The sequence below is a fragment of the Frieseomelitta varia genome, unplaced genomic scaffold, assembly GCF_011392965.1.
Source record: "Frieseomelitta varia isolate USP_RPSP 00005682 unplaced genomic scaffold, Fvar_1.2 scaffold_34, whole genome shotgun sequence".
In the NCBI taxonomy this organism is placed as follows: domain Eukaryota; kingdom Metazoa; phylum Arthropoda; class Insecta; order Hymenoptera; family Apidae; genus Frieseomelitta; species Frieseomelitta varia.
Window position 1 is genome coordinate 572618 of NW_025110079.1, and position 26282 is coordinate 598899.

At 33.8% G+C, this 26282-nt stretch overlaps 6 protein-coding genes across 7 annotated transcripts; 3 read left to right on the forward strand and 3 right to left on the reverse strand.

The window, feature by feature from the left end:
* Positions 1 to 2322: 2322 nt before the first annotated feature.
* On the reverse strand, positions 2323 to 4973 carry LOC122530364 (85/88 kDa calcium-independent phospholipase A2). The gene is made up of 3 exons (XM_043657237.1): positions 4750 to 4973; positions 4581 to 4671; positions 2323 to 4497 (listed from the first exon to the last, which is right to left on the reverse strand). Exons 1-3 carry the CDS (start codon positions 4971 to 4973, stop codon positions 2431 to 2433), a joined length of 2382 nt encoding a protein of 793 aa, XP_043513172.1. The 3' UTR covers positions 2323 to 2430.
* Positions 4974 to 5450: 477 nt separating this feature from the next.
* On the forward strand, positions 5451 to 6278 carry LOC122530360 (protein chibby homolog 1). The gene is made up of 3 exons (XM_043657229.1): positions 5451 to 5752; positions 5815 to 5930; positions 6026 to 6278. The coding sequence occupies exons 1-3, from the start codon at positions 5569 to 5571 to the stop codon at positions 6116 to 6118; spliced, it is 393 nt and encodes a 130-aa protein (XP_043513164.1). The 5' UTR covers positions 5451 to 5568; the 3' UTR covers positions 6119 to 6278.
* Positions 6279 to 6345: 67 nt separating this feature from the next.
* LOC122530350 (DNA topoisomerase 3-alpha) lies at positions 6346 to 10529 on the reverse strand. The gene is made up of 11 exons (XM_043657214.1): positions 10160 to 10529; positions 9727 to 10070; positions 9530 to 9648; positions 9097 to 9443; positions 8735 to 9023; positions 8156 to 8654; positions 7732 to 8068; positions 7151 to 7652; positions 6856 to 7072; positions 6536 to 6777; positions 6346 to 6460 (listed from the first exon to the last, which is right to left on the reverse strand). The coding sequence occupies exons 1-11, from the start codon at positions 10340 to 10342 to the stop codon at positions 6420 to 6422; spliced, it is 3120 nt and encodes a 1039-aa protein (XP_043513149.1). The 5' UTR covers positions 10343 to 10529; the 3' UTR covers positions 6346 to 6419.
* A 114-nt stretch (positions 10530 to 10643) lies between these two features.
* On the forward strand, positions 10644 to 14653 carry LOC122530351 (E3 ubiquitin-protein ligase MARCHF6). The gene is made up of 6 exons (XM_043657215.1): positions 10644 to 10866; positions 11222 to 11653; positions 11742 to 12521; positions 12596 to 13252; positions 13348 to 13801; positions 13922 to 14653. The coding sequence occupies exons 2-6, from the start codon at positions 11267 to 11269 to the stop codon at positions 14641 to 14643; spliced, it is 3000 nt and encodes a 999-aa protein (XP_043513150.1). The 5' UTR covers positions 10644 to 10866; positions 11222 to 11266; the 3' UTR covers positions 14644 to 14653.
* On the reverse strand, positions 14561 to 19297 carry LOC122530352 (DIS3-like exonuclease 2). Of its 2 annotated transcripts, none has more exons than XM_043657216.1 (8): positions 18803 to 19297; positions 17971 to 18730; positions 17637 to 17898; positions 17045 to 17562; positions 16630 to 16924; positions 16357 to 16550; positions 15994 to 16276; positions 14561 to 15919 (listed from the first exon to the last, which is right to left on the reverse strand). In XM_043657216.1, exons 2-8 carry the CDS (start codon positions 18651 to 18653, stop codon positions 15809 to 15811), a joined length of 2346 nt encoding a protein of 781 aa, XP_043513151.1. In that variant the 5' UTR covers positions 18654 to 18730; positions 18803 to 19297; the 3' UTR covers positions 14561 to 15808. The 2 variants fall into 2 exon arrangements, with proteins under 2 accessions (XP_043513151.1, XP_043513152.1); XM_043657217.1 differs by having other exon boundaries at positions 14561 to 15887; positions 18803 to 19292.
* Positions 19298 to 19597: 300 nt separating this feature from the next.
* On the forward strand, positions 19598 to 25995 carry LOC122530353 (glutamate dehydrogenase, mitochondrial). The gene is made up of 8 exons (XM_043657218.1): positions 19598 to 20327; positions 22563 to 22763; positions 23704 to 23937; positions 24099 to 24256; positions 24376 to 24531; positions 24619 to 24829; positions 24937 to 25091; positions 25175 to 25995. Exons 1-8 carry the CDS (start codon positions 19898 to 19900, stop codon positions 25289 to 25291), a joined length of 1662 nt encoding a protein of 553 aa, XP_043513153.1. The 5' UTR covers positions 19598 to 19897; the 3' UTR covers positions 25292 to 25995.
* The last annotated feature ends 287 nt before the right edge of the window (positions 25996 to 26282 follow it).

Consider the following 26282-nt stretch of genomic DNA (forward strand, 5'->3'; position numbering starts at 1 on the left):
ACGAAGGCGGCACAGAGGGTAGTAATGTCGTTGAAGAATCCCCGCGTTGCTTTGACGCTCGTCACTCTTCGGGATTACGGTTAAGACCAAGGTGGTGGTCGTTCAACTTTCCATCTCTCGTCACTTTCTAAACGCAGCCGTCTGTAAAAAAAAAAAAAAGAAAAAAAACGCGAAGCTACGCCTTTTTATTTAGCCGGAGCCAAAGTAGAACGCGCACTCGCGCTCGCACGGTACGCTTTGATCTTTGAAAACGTCCCTCTCGGATCTATTAAGTGCCCTTCCCCGAATCGAACGACCAAGTTACGAGAAATTTACCCGTATCAACAATTAAACGATATTCCGACAACTGCGACTTTGAGTGACGACAAAACAAATCGATCAAAGTTCGGAAGTTTGACAGCCAAATGACGAACCAGAAACTAATCGCCATCTCAAAGTGACATTTAACATAATATGTTATCCAATTTGTGAAAAGATTCGGGCAGGGAGAAGAGAAACAAACTGTTGGAAATAACTTTCACTTCGGAGTTGTTGTTCGTTTCTGAAGAGGGCCAACTCGACTTCCTCGCACTCGTTTCTAGATGCAGCCACTAACAATGTTCCTTTATGTGCTCGCGCGGCGAGATAAGCGGTCATTTTTCACGGATGTATAAATGCAGGTTATTAATACGTTCATATTACGGGGCACATAGAGGATGTAATTAGCCGACGGTTCATCAGTCACTCTGGCACGTAACAGCCATATCCCTGACGCATCGTTGCCGTTCCGAGGCAAAAAAAGTGTTGATCCTTCCCCGAGCGTAACAACGACCTGAGCAGGATGCCCGACGCATTAAGGAGCTAATGAAACGTCGGATCATACCCCGGGACGAACGTTCGGGACGTGACGCTCTCTATCGGATCTTAATCGCCTTGTACGCAGATAAATTCCTCGGATTCATCCTCCCGTGCACGATGATTCAGATCGTATCCCCTCCCACCGGTGGGAGTAACAAATTATTTCAACAGGATTATTCCGACGAAGGTACAGTGGCTGGCAAAAATATTCGTTTCACGACATTTTTATGAAACGATATGATCTGTAACTTTATTTTAGTACCGACTTCGTGATTACACTGAATTACAATGAAATTTCCGACGATTCTGAAGAAGCATCGGCGAATATTATATTATATTTTGAGAAGTATAATGAAAGCGCAGTAAATAATAACTGCAGTTAATATTGATAAATGTGGTTTTTAATTGCGTCGTTTAATGAAGAAATTATTTTTATTTCTGTGATTTAAAGAAAGAAAGTACATATAGGGAACGATTGAATGAAAAAAAAAAAAACACTTGTCTCATTGATAACGAATGATAGAATGAGAAAATATATATAGGTACGTCATTGATCAAAAGTAACAATCATTGATATTCTGAAGAAATAGGAACGAATTTACTATACAATTTGGTATATTTATATCTATATTTATTATATTATATTAATTTTATAGATGTTGCAAGTAGATAGATATGCATTTACATATATACATCTTTCGTAGAAATCACAAAAATATTTAAACATCCATTTGTCATTATATTAATATTCGACGCGACCATATTTAACGTTTATTAGATGTTTAAAATAATTATTTATACGATGTGTCTATTATATTTTTATTAAATACAAATTCTAATACAAATTCTACAACTCGTAGAACCTTATATATATATTTATATTAGAACTTCTCTCTCTCTCTCTCTCTCTCTCTATATATATATATATATATATATATATATATATAGGGGTTTTACGAGTTGTAGAATATTGTAGTATTTTTATTAGAATATATATTTAGTACAAATATAATAGACATATCGTATAAATAATCATTTATATATATATATATATATATATATATATATATATATATATATATATTTTATATATATATATATATATATATATATATATATATATATATATATATATATATATATATATAATTAATTGAAATTTGAAAATAAGAGACAGCAAGAGAGGCAAGAGACATAGAGAGAGAGATTTTTCATTCAAAATAAAAGCTAGAAATAAAAATAATTGTGCGCTGCTTCATCGATTTTAGTGACAGATAAATAAGTTTGCTTTAATACAAAAGTTTTTAAATAGTACTGAATCGTCGAAATTATCAACAATAAATATGTACAAAAAAATTGAGAAACGATTCAATCATAAAGAAATGTAGAGGGAAGCAGCAAATTAGGAAGAAAGAAATAAGAAGAAATAAGAAGAAGAAATAAGAAGAAGAGGGAGAAAAAGTAATTGAAAGGTAGAGCAAACTAAAGAATAAGGAAGATTTATACTTTTGAATAGATGCAGTTCAATCATACCTCACATGTTCACAAAGAAATCAGCAACTCTCATACATATTACTCTCACGCTGCACCAACTTAGAAGTCGTTATAAATATCACGGTTTATCACAGCAGCTAATTCGTTTATTTGGTCCCTATTGGCACGCATGAACGCTTTAGTAGTCCATATCATTTCAGCCAATACTTCGTCACTTTTCTCATCCATAGCGATGTCCTGCGATAGTTGCGGATTGAATCTATAGTAAGGCACTCCGATCATGGAACACCAATTTCTGGCACGATCGATAACCCTTCCGTCGCTTGCTGTTGCTTGATCCACCAATAATACCGCGAGGACCGACATTCCCATCGCTAACTTTGCAGTGTCCCATAAACTTTCTGGCCGAAATACATCGATTTCTTTCAATGGACTAGTAGGTATCAAGCCAGTGCCAAGAGAAACGACCAAAGACAAGGGAATCACTTCCTGCTCGCGTCCAATAGCTTTCAAAGCAAGATTATATTCGTGAATTTCAGTCATTGCATCCAAAGTCGGGTTATTTGCTATCAATCCACCGTCGAGAAATTTGCCGAACGCTCGGAAATAAGACGGAGCTGCCCCAGTTGCTCTTGCCGCATGCCAAAGCAATTGTTTGCTCGGCGGCAAGGAGACAGAGCTCTCTGGAAGTTCGAGTAATACACTAGGTGCGTCGTAATTACGAAACAAGTAAAGATCGACAGGCTTTTTATCGGCTAATACAGCGGTAATCATTATTTTGGGTTTTTTAATATCCGACATAACCGTATTAGCACCTAGACAATCTTTCAATACTTTTTCCAAGCCTTCGTTGCTATATGGACGTGTACCGATAAAAGCTTCCTCTTTAATGAGGAAGTACAGCCCCTGACATTCTCGCAGAGATTTGCCAGCCGCTAGGCCAAGAGCTAAAATTCCACCTGTAGATGTGCCTGCAATCCAGTCGAAGCACTCTACGATAGGTTTCTCCAAGATCGACTCAATCTCCAATAACATCTGTATAAGAACCAAACCACGAATCCCTCCTCCATCCAGGCAAAGAAGTCGACCGCCTTTTATTTTCTGGTTTTCTTGCATAGCCATCTTATCCATCCCAGAAACGTGCAGCATTTGATCCAATACCGTACGAGGTACAGCCGTCGGTGGTTGCTGCGGTGCGATACCATTATATGTTTCGTTAAACTTGCAGCCTATGTGGCAATTTAACATTACCCGTGGACAACGTTGAGCGCCCACCGAATCTAGAACATACAGAATTTTCTGGCCCTCGTTGCTATCGACATTCACGCAATGCCGTGGCGTTTCTGACTTCCAATTCCTGGCATCAACATCCGCGCCAAAACCTATCAGTATTTGTACTATGGCAGCTGTGCCACTGGAAACTGCCAAATGCAATGGAGTATTGCCATCCTTGTCTTCGATATTTACAGAACACATGTGACTTAATAATGCCGCTACGCACGGCAATCGTTTTCTCAATGCCATAATGTGCAACGCTGTACGACCATCAAAGTTTACAGCATCTATATCACAATTACTGTCTATTAGAGCATTAATCACCTCTCTGCTCAGTGACCAATGCAACGGCGTACCACCAAATTTCATATCCTCCGCGTGGAGTGCATTTTGTTTACTGTGAAGAAGATCGCCTACGTAACTAGGGCTACTAGGTTGCCCCTCAGAAGCTGGAATGTTCACATCCGCTCCGATTAAAAGAAGAGCTGTGACGCACTCGGGCTTATTATTCAAACAAGCGACGTGTATTGGTGTATGCCCGTTATTATTACGACTATTTAGACTATTTGGAAGGTCACCTCCAAGGGCTAAAATTATTTCTTTAGTAGAGTTGGCTGCATAATGATAGACAGTATTGGCTTCATAATCCAGATGCTCCAACGAACTTTTAGCTTCTATCAACATTTGTACTGTGCGTAAGTTATTTGTTTGTACCGCAACTTGCAAAGGTGATACACCTGTTTCTATATCTCCGCTGTTTAACTGACTATTTACATCAGAATGGGCAAAAGCATTGTAAAGAGCAAAATGAGCTGCCAAATGTGCCAGCGTCCATGTTGGATGTTCCATTAAAGTATCGCATAATTTTTGTATCTTACCCACGCTACACATCTGTGTAAACAAAATAATAATCATTGACACTCGTGATTTCTACGTAAATATCATTAACAAATATTATTAAACATTAGAACTACCTCGCGGCAAATTTGAACAAGTACCGGAACCTTGTCTTTGTACACAATAAAATGTGTTTCAGCATCTGCTCTATCTTCTGATCTATACAAACTGAAAACATTATATAATTAATATTAATAAATTTCGTATTGCATTAGCAGGGAAAAAAGAAGAATATGTGAGAATAACCTATACGCCTGATGCAATGTTTCTGTACAAGGCCTGTGAAGCACAACTTCAAACTTCTTTTTATTTTTTTCTGCTGGGCCATAAAGTACGATGCCATCCTCGCGACATTCAATATGTCGATTACTGTAATTTTTCGGCTCAACTTCTTGAACTGTGTTCGATGGTATATCTTGAAACACGATATTACGAAGAACGTTGCTAGCGATCGTTTCTAGCCAAGTCATGATGGACAATTTAGGTTATAGACAAAAACTGACGCTACACTCCTTTAATTGACTGTCAGTCTATTCAAATGAATCGACGAGTTACGTAAAATCGCACTGATCATTTCTTCAAAAGCACAATTGTTGTATGTTATTTAACGGGAAAAAGAATATATGAATATACAATTTCAGAAGTCAACCTTACTCTCAGCAATGGTTTACAAGCAAATACTGTGGCCAGTGTAAACAAAAATTTTTGGAGCAGTGGTAACGCCGATTATTTGCCATGAATATATACATTCCAATATACGAAAATTTCAAAATGAATAGTAAAATTACATTATCTTACTACTTTGTCAAATGAGGTAGAATAATATTATTGTAATTATCGAAATATATATTATACGCTATCTTTTATTAACATTTCGTTAAGGCTATTGTATATACAATGTATATTTAGGAAAGTAAGATTTTCTGAATTCGAAATTAAACAATAAGACAAAGTATATTTTTATTATTGAAACATTTGAATTCACACGTTATTAAATACATGTTAAATATGTTTTGAAATTTAACCTTCGCATGTAAGAAAATTGTACCGCTGGACATATACGCAATGCCATTGTTTTCAAATAAATTCTCCCCTAAGAAGACTCCTACGAGAAAAGTAGGAGTTTTCTTGGCAAACAAAGATTTTAGTCCGAAACGTATAGAGAAAGAACTCGGACCCACTATTGGTCCTATACATTTAAAATTAGGAGATCAAGAAGCTGTCTTTGAGTCTGGTTCCTGGATTCCAGGTAAGTTTCTTAATGAAAAAACATTTATAATCTGTTAATATCATGCGTAACTTATTTTTCAGAATCTGGAAAAATTGGAAGCACATACAAAGAAAATGAGAAATTAAAAAAGGAAGTAAAGAGATTAGAGGATGAAAACAATCTATTAAAATTAAAATTTGAAGTACTTCTCGATATGGTTATTAATTTGCTTTTTTTTTAAATATGTGTTTTATTAAATCCAGTATCTTGTTTTTAAGTAAAACTTACCATTTCTTTTGTTTTGTTTCATAGTTGACACAAGCAACAGCAGAATATCATTCGCAGAAGGAAGAATTAGATAAACTAAAACAGAAATTACCATATAACAAAAATAGAGAATCTTGATACAAAAGTACATTATCATAATTCATCCTTTCTTTTACATATCTTACATAATTATATAAATATGTTCATATAACTAGAATCTTATGAATCTCTTAATAATCATTAACATATCTATATTCAATATATACATGTATATTTATAAATTTTATTGTTGTATATACACATATATACTTAGATCATAATAATTTAATACACGTTGTGACTTTTAAAAAGAATCACATGAAACATAAAAGACAATTATATTTTTATTGCTATACTGAACTTTTGTATTTTATTAACACCATATATGTACACTTCCCTTTCAATCCATTGCATTCTCGGGACAAGTTTTCCTTGTGTGTCCTAAGAATAAAATCATATGCCTCAACGTGAGTAATACATTCCATATCAAAAGATTAAATACAATAAAATACAAACCTTCAATTCCACAGATTCCACACTTTCTTTTACCGGTAGTAACTCGGCGTTTCTTTTTTAAATTTTCCTGTTGTTCGTTTCCTCTTTCTTTAAATGCTCTTGTATCTCTTTTCCCAGACATATTATATGTATTTCCATCATCTTCATCTGCCCATTGAAAGAATTTGCAAGATTCATTTATACTCTTATTACATGTCAAAAAAGGACGTCCTTTGTTTGGACCATCTTTTTGTACAATCCGTCTACAATGTATAAAAGTGATCATTTGTTTGAAAAATATATTAATTATATTAAAGATATTCTATTAAATATTTACTTACCGTACGGCAATTTGATTACAATGACATTTAACATCATTATTTGATACACCACGATAGCTATTACCATGAGCACTTGATCCAGTACTTGTACTGGCATTTAACATAGAGTTTGAATTTCTATTTACATTGTTTTGCATTTGTTGTGCACTATCTGATGCCCAAAGAAAAAAATCACAATTACTTCCTTGAGGTTTTGCACATCTGTAAAATAACCTTCCTGAAACATCATAAAACAATGGTTATGACAAACTATATTTAAGCAAAAATCCTTCATAAACATCTAACACGTATATACCATGATTTGGTCCTTCTTTCCTTACTGTTAATTGAATCGCATTTTCATGACATTTACACATAATAATGGCATTGTCATCAATGTTACCCCATATTTTACTTTGTTCATTTTCAGATAGTCTTAAATTATCAGGTGAAGTATTAGTATTATTCCATGAAATATTTTGTTGTTGAATATTTCTTGACCCTTCTCTATTACGATTATTGTTCTGATTTCGAACAAACCCTATCGATGCGTTGCTTCCAGATAAATTCTTATTTTCAGTATTTGAAAATGGACGAGTTCCACTGCTCCTTATTGAAGATGAATTTGGAACAATAATTCCATCAAATGTACCAGAATCATTTACCGAAGTTAAACTTTTAATATTTTCATCCTTTATATTTAATGCTTCATTAAACATAGGATCGCAACCGCCTATACAGGTTGTATAATCAGTACCATAAATAGGAAAAGCATTTCTCAAAAATTTAAATTTTAATTTACGAATATTTCCTGGACACTAAAACCAATAATTTTAATTATATATCATAATATATCATATTATAATTATAAATACTGTAACAACATATAATATTTACTTCAGAACAAATTTGATCCGAAATTTCAACACATTCAACCGTCAGAGGGAACCAAATTGCGTTATTACAGGTTGGATAATTCATACAACCAATATATTTTCCAGTGCCTTGCTTTCTATCTTTAAGAGTCATATCCGAACCACATTTTGGACACTTAAAGACGACAGTTTCTTGAGTAATTTGTATCTCTTGTATTTCACTGGGTCGTTCATCGAGATAATCGGCTAAAGCTTTATCGATTAAATTGGCACGTTCCAACGTTATTTTAAATACATCACGATAATTTTTTATCTGAGCTTCTAGAACATCTTTTGGATTCTTTTGCCGATCACATATCCTATATGCAAACGTATAAAATAAAAATTCAATTCAAAAATTCAAAGGTTCCTTTCATTATTAAGAAAGAGGTATAGAATCAACATACAATTGAAGATCCTTTTCTAAATTGGCTCTTAAGTTTGGTTTCGACATTTCAAATCCCATACTATCGTAACCCATTACCAATCCAATTCCAAGTTTTCCAGGTATTAAATATTTCCCATCCGTCAAACCCACATATTGACGCGATTTTATTGTATCTATATGCTCTGCATGAGTAGCATCGGTACCAATGCCGTACTTATCCATCAAACTGATCAAATCAGCTTCAGTCAACAGTCGTGGAGGACATGTTTCCTCCTGTACCATATCTATACTGGTAGGTTGAAAGATTTGACCTTCTTGATATATATGAATTTCTTTGTTACTCCATTTTTCATATATGTATACATTTAAATAATTCTTTTCAATAATTTGTAGGCCATTAGCACCAAATTTTTCTCCAGCTACGTCGATCTCTACCGTTGTTTCTTGACCTACAGCATCACTCGATAGACAAGCCAAAAAATGTCGAACCACGAATTCATAAACTTTAGCTTCATTGCCTATCGTTAAATAATTTATCGTAAATTAACGGCAGAATGTTTTTCGTTAAATTTGACAAGTATTGAACTTGCATGCATACCATTTAAACTATCAGTATACTTCGTTGGGTGTATTGGAGGATGTGCTTGATCACTTTTCTTGCCTTGTCTAGGATTTGGTCCCTTCTCTAGCAACTGTTGTGCAAAATTGCCCCATGCTGGATTATTTATTTGTTCACTCACTAATGGAACTAAATTCAATTCTTTTGGAAATATATTTGTTTCTGTACGCGGATAACTAATTAAACCCTGAGTGTATAATTTTTCTGCAGTCTTCATAGTTTCCTTTGCACTTAAATGAAGTTTACGAGATCCTTGTTTTTCTAACTCCTAGATGTATTTAATTTAATTTAATTAGATAAATTCGATCTTTTCTTATTGAGACTACTATTTTATTACTTACAACTGTATCAAGTGGTAATGGTCTCCACTTGCTCTTAGGTTTACTTAATACTTTTAAAACAGTAGCCTTGGGCTGCTCCAAACATATATCCAAAAATACTTCACAAGGCAATTTTTCAAATAATCTTCCTCTTGCCCATCTAAATTCCACAGAAATATCATCACGAATGTCCATTACTTTTAATTTCCAGTACGGTTCTGGCTTAAATCTTTCAACTGCTAAAAATCTTTCAACTACAAATCCTAGTGTAGGAAACTGACAACTACCATAACTAATCAACATATCAGCCAAACTCCTGGGAAATACTTGTGTGAGTCTCATTGTTTGAAATCTTGTAAATGCAGCACCTACAATATTGTTTCTGTTATGTTTGCATTCATAGTTACAGTGATATCATTGTATCGATATTAAAAAAAACACATTTTTTAAATACCTATTCTTAAATCTAATTCACTCCTTACATTTACTGCATCACTGATTGCTTTATTTGGTTCACATAGATTTTGAAGAGCTCTGTTTATAGATACTTGTGTAATTTCAGAAAATTTTGCCCTGTTAAAAATAACACATCATGTACATTATTACTATGAAATCAAATGTAATTACATGGATAACTTATTTCACAGATACCTGCATATACGAATATTTGACTTGATTGCACGACAGACTTCTATAATTTCAAAACCTATGTTCTCTCCTTCACGATCACAATCTGTCCAAATAATCAATGCATTGCATTTTTTCACTTCCTTTTCCAAAGTCTTCCTGATCTTAAAATTTTGTTCTGGACAGTGCTTTACTACAGGTGCATCGAACAAAGTTAATGGATGACAACCATTCCATTTACGATATGCTCCAGTAAATTCATAATTTAGCAAGTGACCTGATACAGAAGTCATGATCATTTCGCAGTTTTGATTCCACAGATACGAGGTAAATTCATAAATTTTATTATATTTTGACAATCCTTCTCTCTAAAAAGAAAAAAAACAATGTGAAGTGAAACTGTTGCTTGTATATAAAATTTTATATGTTTCAATGAAAATAACTTTTCTTCAATTACCCGGTTACAAGTGCCACGAGACAAATAGCCCGCGATATTTTTCGCGGCATCGTTCTTTTCCGCAACGTTGAGAACTTTCATGACCCTGTCGGAACTGTTGAGTCTTACAAATTGTTGATAACACTGTCTTGATTCGTATAAATTTAACTTTACAGTATCAAATATCTTTGTAACAAACAACATAATACTATATGTACAGTTGACTTCGATTCCAATTAGGGTTATAAATTACATGTTACGTTTAACAATCAAACGAAACATCATTTTGTTAAAATAAAAAACACAGCAGTCGTCTTATTTCTACATTTTTAAAATTGCCGAACAGGACTCGTTTCACTTTACACTTTTTAACAAACTAACTTCTAGTTGCCGCCATTTACATTGTTTAACTACTTTGGCTAACTTCGTTCAGCAATGTACGAAACTTCGTCACTTAACAATTCTTGTTAGAAAATTTCGTATGGCACAACGGGCACCGACGAAATTAGATGTCGTAATTTGATGAAATCTCCACGTAGTAAAATGTATAATTCATAACAGATCAAGAAAAATGGTAGAATACGTGTTGTTTGGGAGGGACAGTAACATTTTCATTGTGAACGTTGCAACTATGTCAATGCAAGGAGGAAAGTGCTGGAAGTAGCAGTAGACATTTTCAATATTTTGCACAGTAATTTTGGATTTTGTACACCTTTGTTAAGGCACGAGTAAGTAAACGATATTATTATAAGTAACATCATCCGACTTGTGAGGTCGGTTTCGAACTTCTTAAAGCAAACTTTTTTGTATGTTCGATATTAAATATTCGATGTCACATTCAACATTTTCAATGTTGTCTTTTATTTTTGCCCTCTCATTTCTCCGTTTAATGTTCCGCTCTTTGTTAATTTTCACGATTCTTTACCTTTCTTGGTCATATTTCAATAATTTGCACACGTGATCTTGTAATCATTGTACTATTGTACTATTGTACGTTGTACTATTTCTTTGTTTAGGAAGAGATCTTGCACGTAGATTTTTAGACTAAAATAATATTTTTTTAAACTTTTTTTTTTCTTTCAGCAAATTGATCGTTGCTTTAATCAGTTACTCTAAACGAAGCCAAACATGACAGAAGACATGTCAGGAGCAGATATCTGCAGAGTTTGCAGATCTGAAGGTCTTGCAGACAGGCCTCTCTTTCATCCATGTATCTGCACAGGCAGTATTAAATGGATACATCAGGAATGTTTAGTGCAATGGATGAGATATTCCCGTAAAGAATACTGCGAACTTTGTGGATACCGATTTTCTTTTACACCAATTTATAGCCCAGATATGCCACGTCGTTTACCATTAAGAGATGTTATTGGAGGATTATTTTCCAACATAGTAACAGCAGTAAAATATTGGTTACACTACACTTTAGTTGCAATAGCATGGCTAGGAGTTGTTCCATTGACAGCTTGTCGAACATACAGAGCACTGTTCAGTGGGCCTCTTGATTTGGTTCGAGTAAATACTTTCATATATTTCTAAAGTATACATAAATTTTTAATATCTCATGACAAAAGGTGAAATAGCAGTGTTTTTTTATTCACAGATAATGTCGTTACCAATGGATATGCTATCTGCTGAAAATATATCATCAGATGTATTTCACGGATGCTTTGTAGTAACTTGCACTCTGTTTGCATTTATTGGTTTAGTATGGTTAAGAGAACAAATTTTACATGCTGGTGGTCCTGATTGGCTTGATAGAGATAATGTACAATTGCCTCCAGTCGATAATCCACCGCCCAATTTAGAAGTTCCCATGCAACAGTTTCAAGAGCAAAGAGCTCTTCAACAACAAGAAATTCAGGATAATAATAATATACCACCCTTCGTTGATGAACCACAGATTTTACCAGAGAACTCAAACAATGACAATTTAGAAAATGTGGAAGGACATAGGGGAGAAGAAAATAATTTACCAAATAATCAAAGAATCAATGAAGCTGAAGGAATTATTGGAGATATTGAACCACATGTTGCTGCCAGAAGCGCTGATCAACAAGTAGAACAGTCTGTTAGGGATTTAGAACCACAGGTAGTAGTACCTCGAAATGTAGAACCAGTAATTCCACCTAGAGATGTGGAACAGCCTGCAGCACCTAGAGATGAAAATGATGAACAAGCGAATGCAAGACCTGGCGAGGGATGGAGGGATCAAGCCCAAGGTCAGGCTCAAGGAGAAGATGAAGAAGCAAACTGGAATCCATTAGAATGGGATAGACCTGCGGAGGAATTAACTTGGGAGCGTCTTTTAGGCTTAGATGGATCCCTCGTTTTCCTTGGACACGTATTTTGGGTCGTTTCATTAAATACGCTGTTTATCATGGTATGATAGTTAAATCGTAAACGTGGTGAAACAATTGATTGTTGTCAGTTAAAACGTGACGTTTTCATTTTCAGGTTTTTGCTTTCTATCCATACTACGTTGGTAGTTTTGCAATAGCATTATTAGATCTACAAGAGTATGCCGCTGCTTCGCATTTTGAAGGATTAGTAACTACATTATGTGGTTATTGTGTTACTGGAGTGGGACTAGTTGTCCTCCATACATTAGCGGCACCTTTAGGTTTCCAACGTTCTCAACGGTTATTAGGCTTATGTTACGTTATAGTAAAGGTTTCTCTACTTTCGGTCGTTGAGATAGGAGTACTTCCTCTGGTCTGTGGGTGGTGGTTAGACATTTGTTCATTAGCAATGTTCGATGCTACGCTTCGAGATAGAGAATCTTCGTTTAAGCTAGCTCCTGGTACCTCAATGTTTTTACATTGGTTGGTGGGAATGATTTATATATATTATTTTGCTTCGTTCATTTTGTTATTACGAGAAGTGTTACGGCCAGGAGTACTTTGGTTCTTGAGAAATTTAAATGATCCTGATTTTTCTCCTATCCAAGAAATGATACATCTTCCAATTTTAAGACACGTTAGAAGACTCGTAGCATCTGCAGTAATATTTGGAACTGCTATTTTATTAATGCTGTGGTTACCTGTGAAACTCTTAAGATGGGCATGGCCAGGCTTTTTACCATACACAGTGACTATTCAAAGTGAAGCTCAGGTAAGGAGCTAATTATTTAAAAGGGAAAATAAAAATTTTTTCCCACTAATAATTGCAATGTACCATTTTACCTGTTTTCTTTATTTTTAAATTAGATCAGCGAATTATCACTAGAACTGCTATTACTACAAGTTATTCTTCCTGCATTATTGGAGCAATCTCACACACGTACATGGCTAAAAGCCCTAATAAGAGGATGGTGCCGAGTGGTAGCTTGGATGTTAGATCTTCAATCGTATCTTTTAAGAGAGCAAACTGAAGATCCAGGACCAGCAGTAATCGAAGAACCGCAACATCCTGATTTAGGAGCAGCGCATCAAGCACTTTTACAAAGAGGAGGACCAACAGGTTTCCAACCGTATATCAGGCCACGCTGGTTTCCTGCTCGTCTAGTTGGTCTTTTGTTTTGTGTTTGCGTTTCTCTTGTTATTGCTAGTTTAATTGCGATGATTCTCCCTGTTTGGCTTGGACGCAGAGTAATGGCGTTGTGGATGGTCGGAGCTCCTGCTCCGTCTCCACCAGTATTACCACCTGCCTTAAGTGGGTCTGGTAAGTTCGCTTTTCAATGTATAAAATGCTTATTTATCTTCCTTGTCAACACACTTAGATTTTCATCTTTTTTACAAATTACATCGTTTTTTAATTACATCGTTCTTTTTAATGTTTCAGATACTAACGAAGCTGCAGTTGCTTTGTCTGGACGAGTACATGAATTATACACTATAGCTTGTGGAATGTATGTGTGCTGGGCAGCGGCAAGAGGATTAGCTTTAGCATTTTCTTGGTTGCCTCGTGGTCGAAGAGCTCTTTTAGATAGAATCAAACACTGGGCAATCATAGGTGTTAAAGCATCGGTAGCATTTTTTCTACTTATTGGCCTAATACCGCTTCTTTTTGGTCTTCTTCTTGAACTAGTCGTTGTAGTACCATTACGTGTACCTCTAGAACAAAATCCTATTTTGTTTATCTGGCAAGATTGGGCCCTGGGTGTATTATATACAAAAATAGCGACCGCTATAATTATGATGGGACCGGACTGGAGAATCCGTCTTGCAATTGAACGTGCGTACAACGATGGTATTAGGGAAATAGATTTGAAATTCATTGTTACGGAATTAGCAGCACCGGTAATATGTTGCTTCGGTCTTGCTTTAGCTGTTCCCTACGCTGTAGCTTACGGAATAGTTCCACTTTTAATCACGAATTTACAAACGCAAATTCTTATTGCTAGACATTTATATCCATTTTTGTTATTAGTACACTTGGTATGTATTGTTATCTACTTTCAAATTCGACAGTTCAAGAAACTTTACGAACATATAAAGAATGATAAATATCTTGTCGGTCAAAGACTTGTAAATTATGAACATCAAAATAAGTCTCAATCGTAAAAAAGAAAAACAAAACAGTAACAATCACATGCATTAATCTAATGTATTTAGCATAAATTTTTCTCAATGAGAATTTAACCGAAGATTCTTTAATGTACATTCTCTACTGCACTTGATCTAAAAAACAGAAATATTAACTTATATTAATTATATTTTAATTTTTAGTATTATAATTTATTAGTGTAAGCGATACAAAATAAATTGAAAAGACTGTTTACATAATGTATCGCTCTTTTGTTTTAGTACAGGTACATTATATTGCAGATCGACTTTGATTTGAATTTAAAAAATATATTGTTCAAAATATAATATAAAAAAAAAATGAATATTTTGCGCGGTTAACGAATATACATTACTTTGTAGAGCCCAAGATTCCCGTTTTATTATTAATCAAATAAATAACTTTTGAAATATATCACGAATTTTAATTTTCGACTCTAAAAAATTTCAATGTACAAAGTTCCATTACACTTTAATAAATCCCAAGGAAATAAATTTCAGAGTACGTACTGTTATGAAAGTAAATCTACATTTTAACTAAGAACTTGTTAGTAACAGAATAGTACGTTCATAATTTATTGTAAAAAATTAATGTTTAAAACAATTAACTTGAATGAAATAAAGAAAATCATATTTCTTGAAAAACTTGTTATTAATTTCTTTTAGCTAATCATGCAAGACTTGCCATTTAATTGTGTAAGTGTAATTACGTAAAAAAATAGTAGAAAATTAAATTCTGAAAAATCTCGATTATTTCCACGATCATGCTCTTTTTCGTATCCATTAGAATATATGCTTTGCGAATGGTATACATAACTTTATGTACAGATATGAAGCTAAACATAAGGGCTATTTATTTGTATATGTAATAATCGTTCAACAATTAATGTAATTGTACGATCACAAGTATGTAAAGATGTTGACGCGATGTACATTAAAATATAATTGAAATAAATAATGTTCTTGCGAAATATGTAATTTATTTTTTTCGTCAATTTTTTTCAAAATACATTCATTGAATAGAAAAAAATTTCTATTCTTCTCAAAGTACCATTTCAAGTTTACATTGAATGTATATGTATATATGCATACATACAGTGTACAAAAAGATATATATAGCGACAAAAATATTTCCATAATGATTTTAAATATAATCTCAAACAATTTACAGCAAAATTTCTGAGTTGGAATTCGGCGGTAAAAAATTACCAATTAATTGAAAAGATTCAGGATGTTTCTCGACCCTTAAATATAATAAAGTAAAAACATTTATTACCTGAAAAATATCAAGTACATATGTTATCATCATAATGTTTTATGTAAATAATATGTACAATATTGATATATTACCTGAGTAACAGGAGGTTGTTTCCAAAAAATATTTATTGTTGGAACAGAACATTCCGAAGAATATTCGACGTCTGCTAAATTTTTTAATTGCGTGAAGGAAAGCCTTAATTTTGTACCAAGTTGACACAATATAACGTTTACAAAATTTTCATTTACACCCAATACAATACCCATTGTAATCATAGGACCCTTTAAGTCTATCAAATATGTAAAATACAACTCGCTACTTCGTTCTTGAGCTATTTTTGCGCTATATTTTTTTATATTACAATTTGCTGCTATTCTATTTCAGTAGAAACGATATAAAAATGTTGAAGGTATTTTATTTATTTTTTAATTGCTATAGGTATTTTAATTACTTACGATTTACATAGCTTTTTAGTCCATTCTTTAGGCATCTCTACATTTTCTAGAGTCGAATAAAGTAAACGATGTACGACACAATCAGAATATCGTCTAATTGGAGAAGTAAAATGTGTATAAAGTGATACATTTAAAGCGTAATGTCTCAATTCCTCCTCTGCTTTTACTGAAGATGAACATATGTAAGTCGCTCGCTAAGAATATAAAGAGAAATTTATATGCATATATTAACAAGTTCTTTAAACAATAATAAAACTAAAGAAAAACTCGTACAGTCATAGCTCTGGAACAAAGATTGTTAATAACCATCATCCTGTATTTCATCGTTGCTCTTGTGTCATCATTTTCAGTTTCCAATTCTTGTTCATAACGTTTTATACTAGCATGTAAAGATGCAGACGATTTAACGTCTAAATGAATACCAAATTTTTGCAGTGTATCTTGCGTCCTATTGAGGACATGTTTCGAGGGCTCTCTATGATTGCGTAATAAAGCAGTCTCCGGAATCAAATTGTATAGCTCTGTAGCTACTGTCATATTAGCTAGCAACATAAACTCTTCTATGAGTCTAAAATACAATGTATACATATATATACATACGTGTAAGTATGTATGTATATGTATGTGTCTGTGTTATAATTTAACGAATATATCATGAAAATGGTGACTTCAAATACAATACAAATACCTGTTACTATCCTGTCGTTCTTCTATATTATACGATATTGGTAAACCCGTAGTTTTATCGACCCTAACATATAATTTTGGTTGATCTATTTGTAGCGCGCCATTTTGAAATCTTCGCTTACGCATTTGAGTAGCTAGATTGTGTAAAATGTTTACTTTTGTTGATAAATCGCTAAGTTTGTAATTTCCATTTATATTTAAAAAGTCATCTGGCCAATTATGTTCTGGATTTTCGATTAATTTCTGAACATGCTGATAAGACATTTGACAGCAAGATCTGATTACAGTTTTAGCAAAATGATATTTAACGATTTTCGCATCTTGTGTCATCTCCCAAATAACTGAAAAAGCCAGTTTATCCTGGCCAGGTGACAAAGAGCATACTTGACATAATTGTTTTGGCAACATGTGATATACATTATCTGTCATATATATGGTTGTAGCTCGTTTTGAAATCTGAATATCTAATGGAGATAAAAATTCTATGTAATGAGTGACATCTGATATATGCACACCAATCTGGAAAAAAAGAAAAGATATGTAGAGAAACTAATGAAACAGGAAGGAATTTTTATAGAATCTTATATAATTACTTCATAATTGCCATTTTCCAAAGATTTGCAAGAAACTGAATCATCTAAGTCAACAGCAGTGTCAGGATCGATAGTAAATATGCATTCACTTCTCCAATCCTCTCTGTTTTTTACATCATTCTCTGTTAAAGAATAATCACTATTTGGAAGCCCTTTCATTACGTCTGGACCATAAGGTGTAACATCTAAATCACATTCGAGCAATATTGCATTCGATTCTGCCTTTATATCACCGATGTTCCCAAGAACTTTTTCAATTTTCCTATAAATAATGCGACATTTTAATAATTACTAAAGTTTCTAAGCTCTTTGGATTTATAAGTTTTTATCATACCCAATTGCAAATTTTGGTTTTGCCCAATCAGTTATAACGACCAAATATAATGTATCTTCATAACTACTTGGACATACATCAAACTGTTCCAATGATTCCTTACTTATTTTAACTAACGGTATACGATGATCTCTGGGATATAAAAATGTGAATGCACCTCGTTGTTTGAAACATCCCACTGTTTTTCTCGGATGTACTTTCTCCCTTATATAAACAACGACACCTGTTTTCTGCTTCTGTCCTCGATGCATATGCCATTTATCTGGTTGATTTATACATGCTACAACAAAATCTCCATCGAAAGCCCGATTTCTATCCTTTAAGCCGACAATTAACAAGTCATATTGATCGTCGGATAATGACAAATAAGCATATTTATGACACCATGGATTAATACGTAATTGGCCTTCTATATATTGTCTTCCATTGGAATCTTCATTTTTTAGAAGTTTATCAATTTGTTTCTCAGAAACATATTGTGGAAACGTCTCTTTTTGCTTGGAAGATTTAGATGTTTGACTTTCGATATCTTTCTCTTCTTCCACTTCGACGTCGATGGGCACTGATTGTTTATCTGAGATTTTGCCTTTGTTTCTCCTCTTGCTAATTTTACGACCAAACTTTTTCGTAATTTTGAGCTGATTTTGTGCAACAAAATCTGAAGGAATCGATTCGTTTGACATGATTTCAACTTCTTACTCATTCACACGTACACATGAAGATTACTTATTATCAATTGGTAGCATAATTATTGCTTTACCTGTAAATGTGCGGAAAATTATTATATGTTAATTCGCACACTGTGAACGCATATGTTAATAATAAAGCTTACTTATACACGAAAAGAGCTGACAAATTTTGATTATACTTCAAGAACGTTTCCAACAATAAGAGTCCAATAAAGGGCAAAGAAGCATTATTTAACTTCGATGTTTCTGTCAATAAGGTGTCATAAATTTAAAAAACATATACATCCCGACTTTTAAACGAAGCAATAGCGTCACTTCTTACTCGATGTTGATTATTCGTTAAATTCGACGATATGTAAGAGAAATGCATGTTTTGGTACACAGCGTTTATGTATACTGTTTACTATCTGATACTTCACTTTTTGGTTCTTTCTGCTCTTATCTATTTCGATTAACAAAAGGTTGAGTCGATCATCGCTTAACTATCGTTCCGTTACCACACGTCTCGAATTAAAGCATGTCGAACAATTCGCAAAACTCGCATCGTCAATGATATAATCGATGGCTATTGTACGTTGTACGATGAATCGAAGATCTAGCATTCAATTGGTCGTTTGAAAACAGTACTAGTGCCGCAGAATTACATGGGTAATTTTCTTTGTAAATGTTGGCAGGATCGTGTAATGAGTGAAATTGAGAATTCCCTAGTGTGGGAAGTCACATGATGTTACCTGGATTTATATATATCTACGACTTATGCATGTTATGCAGCAGACAAAACTACGTCATTAATAATACAAACCATCGCCACGAGTCTACCACACCACCATGGTTTTATTTTTCTCCTTACTATTGCCTGCTACGTATTCACATACACCGCCATGTTTTCCCTAGATCTGCAAATGACAACCATGAGCAGTTGGCATTTCGGCACGTAGAGTGGCGAGCGGTGGTGGTGGTAGAGTAAAGTCGTATCGTGAACGTGGTGGCAAAGATAAAGTTGTTCGATCGGTAGGAAAGAAATTAACGAACAGTCGGGTGAGTGACTGAGCTCCGTTAGTATCAGAGGCGAGAAGAGAACACAAGAATATCAAGAAAAAAAAAATTAATAAATAGATAGATAGAGAGAGAGAGAGAAAAAAAAAGGAAGGAAGCAAGAAAAACTGAAACGTGTGAAAAATATAGTGAGAAGCTTCAGCAAAATTTTAATCGCAACTAAGTGACTAGGTAAACTGAAAATGTTTCACATAAGAAGATTAACGAGATCGTCGATCGCTTTGAAGCAAGCGCCAACCAACGATATTATTCATAATACGCTGATACGGATCGTGCCGGCGTTTCAAACGCGCGGTTATGCCGATCATCAGATCCCCGATCGGCTAAAAGATATCCCTGACGATCCGGATCCAAACTTCTTCGACATGGTCGAGTATTTTTTTCACCGCGCTTGTCAGATCGTCGAGGACAAGCTGGTCGAGGACATCGGCAAGCGTTCCAGAATGAGCGTGGAGGAGCGAAAGAAAAAGGTGAAGGGTATCTTGATGCTAATGGAACAATGTGATCACATCCTCGAAACCTCCTTCCCTCTGAGACGCGACTCAGGCGACTATGAAATGATCACCGGTTATCGCGCGCAACATTCAACTCATAGAACACCTTGCAAAGGAGGTAAATCGAGAGACGCTTTAGTTTACACTTCATCTTTTTGCTTATTCGTGATAGCAGCAATCGCGTAGCCACTTGACAACTGCAGTCTCGATCACTGCATTAATTTCTCCGATTGTTTCTTCTATCTTCAGAAGAGGTTTTGAACAAATAACTGGGCTTGTCACATCGTTTACACCTCCACGTACGCGGGAGTGCGACCGAGCGAAGAAGAGAAAGATAAAGAAGCTCAATGTCTCGCAGAATGTGTAATTGGCCGCTGAAATTTATTGTTAGCAGTAATTACGTCATCGGTAACAATACGCAAGAGACGGAGCAATCTTAAACTGGACCGAATTCACGGAATTTCATTCTGTCGAAAATCTCTTTATCTTGCTTTTCTTGAGTGGACACACGTGTGACAAAATAATCGACCTTTTCTTTTTCTTTTTGTCTTTTGCATTTGCACTTTTTCTCTTCGCGTCGATGTCATAATTTCAATCGACTTGTGCACCAGTTTTTTCTAGTTACTTTTAAGTATTCAACGTGCAATATATGATATAATTTTGTACGCGGACGATTTTTTTACGGCTTCGTGAGTTACAATGACGTGGTTTTAACCTCGATTTTAACAGATAGATTTTCGAAACCATATTTGCCACGCAGCATGTAGCGCTAGGTTATTTGGGGAATGGCTATTTTATGTAACGAATAATTTATTTCATGAATGACATGAAAAATATATATATTGTATATACACATGTAAAACGTATATCTGTTCGGAAATTCAATCTTTGTGACGCACAAACATATGATGAGGAATGATAATTTGCCAACGCTTTTTTTCGTTCTCATACTTCCATGTTTCTTACTCACGAGGATTATGTTACATCGACAATTCTGCATGTGATGCGTCAATTTACCAGTAACGTGATGCATAGGATACAATTAGAATCCCTTATTAATATATACATCCTAGATATCCGAGTAATTATGGTACAGATGGCAAGGGAGTGACGTTGAAAAATAAAAATTCTAATCGAAAATTGATGTAGCTATTACACGTATATTTCTCTGCTTGCTTTTACGTGGAATAACCATCTTACTAGTTTTGTCAAGATCACTGGGACAACCTATATAGAATTTATTGAAATTCGACATTTTTATACGAGATAAATGTTTACTTATTTTTTGGGAAATGTATTCGAGACACGTATATTAAACCATCTCGCTGATATAAATTTGTACTTGAGCTCGCGAACGAAACGTAACAGCATCTCGTGATGCGGAGATTTTTTTCGAGAGCCAAACAAGTGATTTTCTGCATTTTGCCTTGTATCCACCATCAGCGATTTTTTAAAATGTCAACTCAACTCATTTTGTCACTTGCACGATGCAATTAGAGGCATATTTCTAATCATGTTTCGTTCCTTGTTCTTGTTACTATTCACGTTATGAAACACGGAATGTTTGTCTTCGAGTGTGATCGCTAATCCATCGCCGTTAAAAAATGTCGATACAATGTAACGATGCCAAGCTGTCTGGTGTTTTTCTTCGTACCTGCCAGACATTAGTTAACTACCTTGATTCACCCTTTAATTTAAGAGTTTGGCAATCACAGCAATCATGCCAATGTCACGATGCTTGAAAGGTGAACGCTCTCTAAACAAATCAATGCTGCTTTCTTACATACGATTGGGCTAAAACAGAGTGTTTGTTTTAGTAATATCTCTTCGATCATTAGAGTCTTTACTTAAATTTCATATGTTAACAGTATGATTTAAATTGTTAAATTATCCAGCTGTTATTTAAGGAAATTATTAACAAGGTCACATATAAATATGTAGGCGCACAATTGTGTCAACACCCATTATCGTATATAATTACTTTCGAAGGATATCTACTTTTTTTTACTCTTAAATTATAGAAATTTTTATCGAAACGGAAGTTGAAACTGGAATTGTCAAATAAACATCCAGTTATGCTATATCGATTATAAAAGCAACTATATATATTTTATAATAATGAAATTAAACTAAAATATAGTTATAATCAATTAACGCTATTTTTATTCAAATAAAGCACAACGTGTAATAGCGTATTTAAAACAGCTCCTAGTTGTAACCTAGGTTGCTCCTAGTTTTTATTGAAATTTTATTATATCAAAGCACAATAAGTGTTGCTTTAATTTTAAGTAATATTATCATTTAATAAATCTTTATTTTACAATATTTTTATTTCGATCATTGTTTATTACAGGTATTCGTTTCTCGATGGACGTCTCGCGAGACGAAGTGAAAGCTTTATCGGCATTAATGACTTTCAAGTGTGCCTGCGTGGATGTTCCTTTCGGTGGAGCTAAAGCCGGTATTAAAATTAATCCTAAATTGTATTCGGAACATGAGCTCGAAAAGATCACAAGAAGGTTCACGTTAGAGCTCGCAAAGAAGGGATTTATTGGTAAGATATTTCGATACTTCGAAGAAGAGCTTTATTTACATTCATGTTAAAGATAACTGGAGAAACAACGAATTAATCGAAGAAACAGACGTAATTTCATCACACGATTGTACGCGGTATTATTAAATTTATTCTGATTAACTGACTGTTTATTCGACTCGTTGTGATAAGTTTTATTAACACGTCAGCATATAATGATCATGTTACATAAATATGAATATTTGAAGTTAATACACGTAAAATTATTACCCAATGGTTATTGATTGCCTTGACTCTGTTGTAAGAAAAAGAAATTGTAATTAATAATATTTGAACTAGATTAACAGAACATATATCATTATAATATATCATTGATATGTGCTGTTTGACTTAGATAATTAAAAATTCATATATTTGTTGATTCTACTTGAAGATAAAAAGTACACATTTTAATAACACTCATGTATTCATAATACAAATTGATTAAACTGTACACATACTTGCGAATATATAATATTAGATCACCCATGAAATTATTAGTTGAAAAAGAAAAGAAATTTATATCCTCTAAACAGTAGATAAGTTATGAGTTGTAGATTATAGACTTCTCTTTTACAATTTTATAATTTCACACTTATAGTAGGATAATCAGATACTTATAATTTGTAAAATTTCATTCTATCATCAAACTTTTTCCTGTTATGATAAGAGGATTTATTGGACTTGATATCTTATCGCTCTTCACTAATGTCAGTTTAATTGAGCAATTGAGCCTTGGGATTTAAGAGAAAAAAATTTTAGAAACAATCGTCCATAATTTTTGTATAATTGAATGAATAGTAAATAATAATTGATAATATTGTCAATGTCTGAGTATTGTAAAATAGAATTACTAGATTATATTTCTTTGGAGAAAAACTAAATACATCAAAATTAAATATATCTTTATCTGACTTTGAAGGACCCGGTATCGATGTTCCTGCCCCCGACATGGGAACTGGAGAACGCGAAATGTCCTGGATCGCGGATACATACGCTAAGACAATAGGACATTTGGATATCAATGCTCATGCCTGTGTAACTGGGAAACCAATTAATCAAGGTGGAATACATGGACGTATTTCTGCTACGGGGCGTGGTTTATTCCACGGAATAGAAAATTTTATCAATGAAGCTAATTACATGAGCATGATCGGTAAGAAAATGTATCTAGTTTATTTTTTGTTTTTAGCTAGAATTGTTTCTGTTAATAATAGTCTCTGCTAATAATAATTCTAATTTTCTAGTTGTATTTAATGCATCAATAGTAAGCTACCTACTTTTTACTTTCTTCATTAATTAACTTTTTCTTATTAGGTACCACACCTGGCTGGGGAGGAAAAACATTCATCGTTCAAGGTTTTGGTAACGTCGGTTTACATTCGATGCGTTACTTGACACGTGCCGGTGCTACTTGCATAGGAGTAATCGAACACGATGGTTCTATCTTCAATTCCGAAGGTATTGACCCCAAGGTAGGCGACTATATGGAATTTAATACATAATATGTGAATTCTCTCGTAATGATGCAATAGCAATAGTTCAGGGTTATTCTACATTAATAAGATTATTTAATGTAATTTATATACTACAGCAATTGGAAGATTATCGTATAGAGAATGGTACTATCGTGGGCTTCCCTGGTGCTAAACCGTACGAAGGTGAAAATCTTATGTACGAACCTTGTGATATATTTATACCCGCAGCAGTCGAGAAAGTTATCACTAAAGCCAATGCTGGTCTTATGAAGGTTAAAAAAATTTTCTCAACATTTGCTTTCTGACGTTAAATACATATCGTTTTCGTTTTTTTAAAACTGTTGTTATATCTCTTTTAGGCAAAAATCATAGCTGAAGCTGCCAATGGTCCGACTACTCCAGCTGCTGATAAAATTTTAATTGAGCAAAATGTCTTGGTTATACCAGATTTATATATAAATGCTGGTGGTGTTACCGTTTCATTCTTTGAATGGTTAAAGAACTTGAATCACGTGTCTTATGGTCGTCTAACTTTCAAATACGAAAGGGAATCAAATTATCACTTGTTAGGTACGTATGGTTACACATGCCAGTAATAAAGATTCGATTTACGTACATATTATCGTATCGTATTGTACATCATTACACATTAAAAAAATTTCTTTTTTTAATTTTAGAATCTGTACAAGAATCGTTAGAACGCAGATTTGGCCGTGTAGGCGGTCGAATTCCTGTTACACCTTCCGAAGCGTTCCAAAAACGCATCTCTGGTGCTTCTGAAAAAGACATCGTCCATTCTGGTTTAGATTATACTATGGAAAGATCCGCAAGGGTAATTAATTATTCTTGAATAAACAAGTAGAAAACAACTAATTGTGATGTTCTAAATTTAATTTTATTTTTATTCTGTAACAGGCTATTATGAAGACAGCCATGAAGTTCAATCTCGGCTTGGACTTGAGGACAGCCGCTTATATTAATTCGATCGAGAAGATATTTGCCACTTATTCCGAAGCTGGTCTTGCGTTTTAAAGTATTTATCAATACAAAGGAAATCACGTAAATGAAACTGTAAAAAGCCAGTCTTTTTAACCTTTCAAGCCAGTATTTTCAAGACTTCTAACGATCATTTTCAGCCAGTACTGTTCAGTGTTTTTCAGTGACGAAGACCAGAACTGCTAGTTACAATGAAAATATTTCACATACATGATCGCACGCTAGATTCTCTTCGAGTATATCGCAATAATTAATGTTCCGTTGCACGGATAAATATACATACTGCCTGCGTCGATCGCGTTATTCACGTTTAATCGTTATATCGCATATGTTTATGCATAAGCAAATGTCGAATCGGATAGTAGCGAATTTAGTATGCGAAGTGATGAATACGGTCTGCAAAGTAGCCAATTCAAAGCAACGTACTTGCAACACATTTTCCTTTGTAAATCGATTTAACGAAGTCAATGGAAGTAAGAGATCAGTGTTCATTTTTATACATCACTTTGATCGATATATCTTAATATTTAAGATCTGCACGATACTCATCAAGAATGAAACAGTCGTTTGTAAATCTTAATTCTCTTGAATATATAATATAATGCAGTGATGTATTTGTAAGAAACAAAGTAATGAACACTTCTGTTCACTACCAATGTGAAAATGCGCGATGTATCATACAGTAATATTGTTATATATTTTAAGAGTAATGTTAATAAACATTTACTCTTAATTCATAATTTTCTTATTACTTTTATCCTTTTTTCCTTGTGTAATACATTATAAAAAAAAGAGTCTCAACTTGTTGAGAACCTTTGTTATTTTCATGTTTTACGTTATTGATTTGAGTTATTACGTTATTGAATGAGCATGCATGTCTTCCTTATTTCGTTTTTACTGCATCATTAATATTTTATTAATATGTAATTCAATTACGAGATGTCTTCGTCTTTTTACAAATAAATCAAGTTTCTTTAAAGTTGAATATATATGAAATATCAAAGTGAATTATGTCTTCGATCGAATA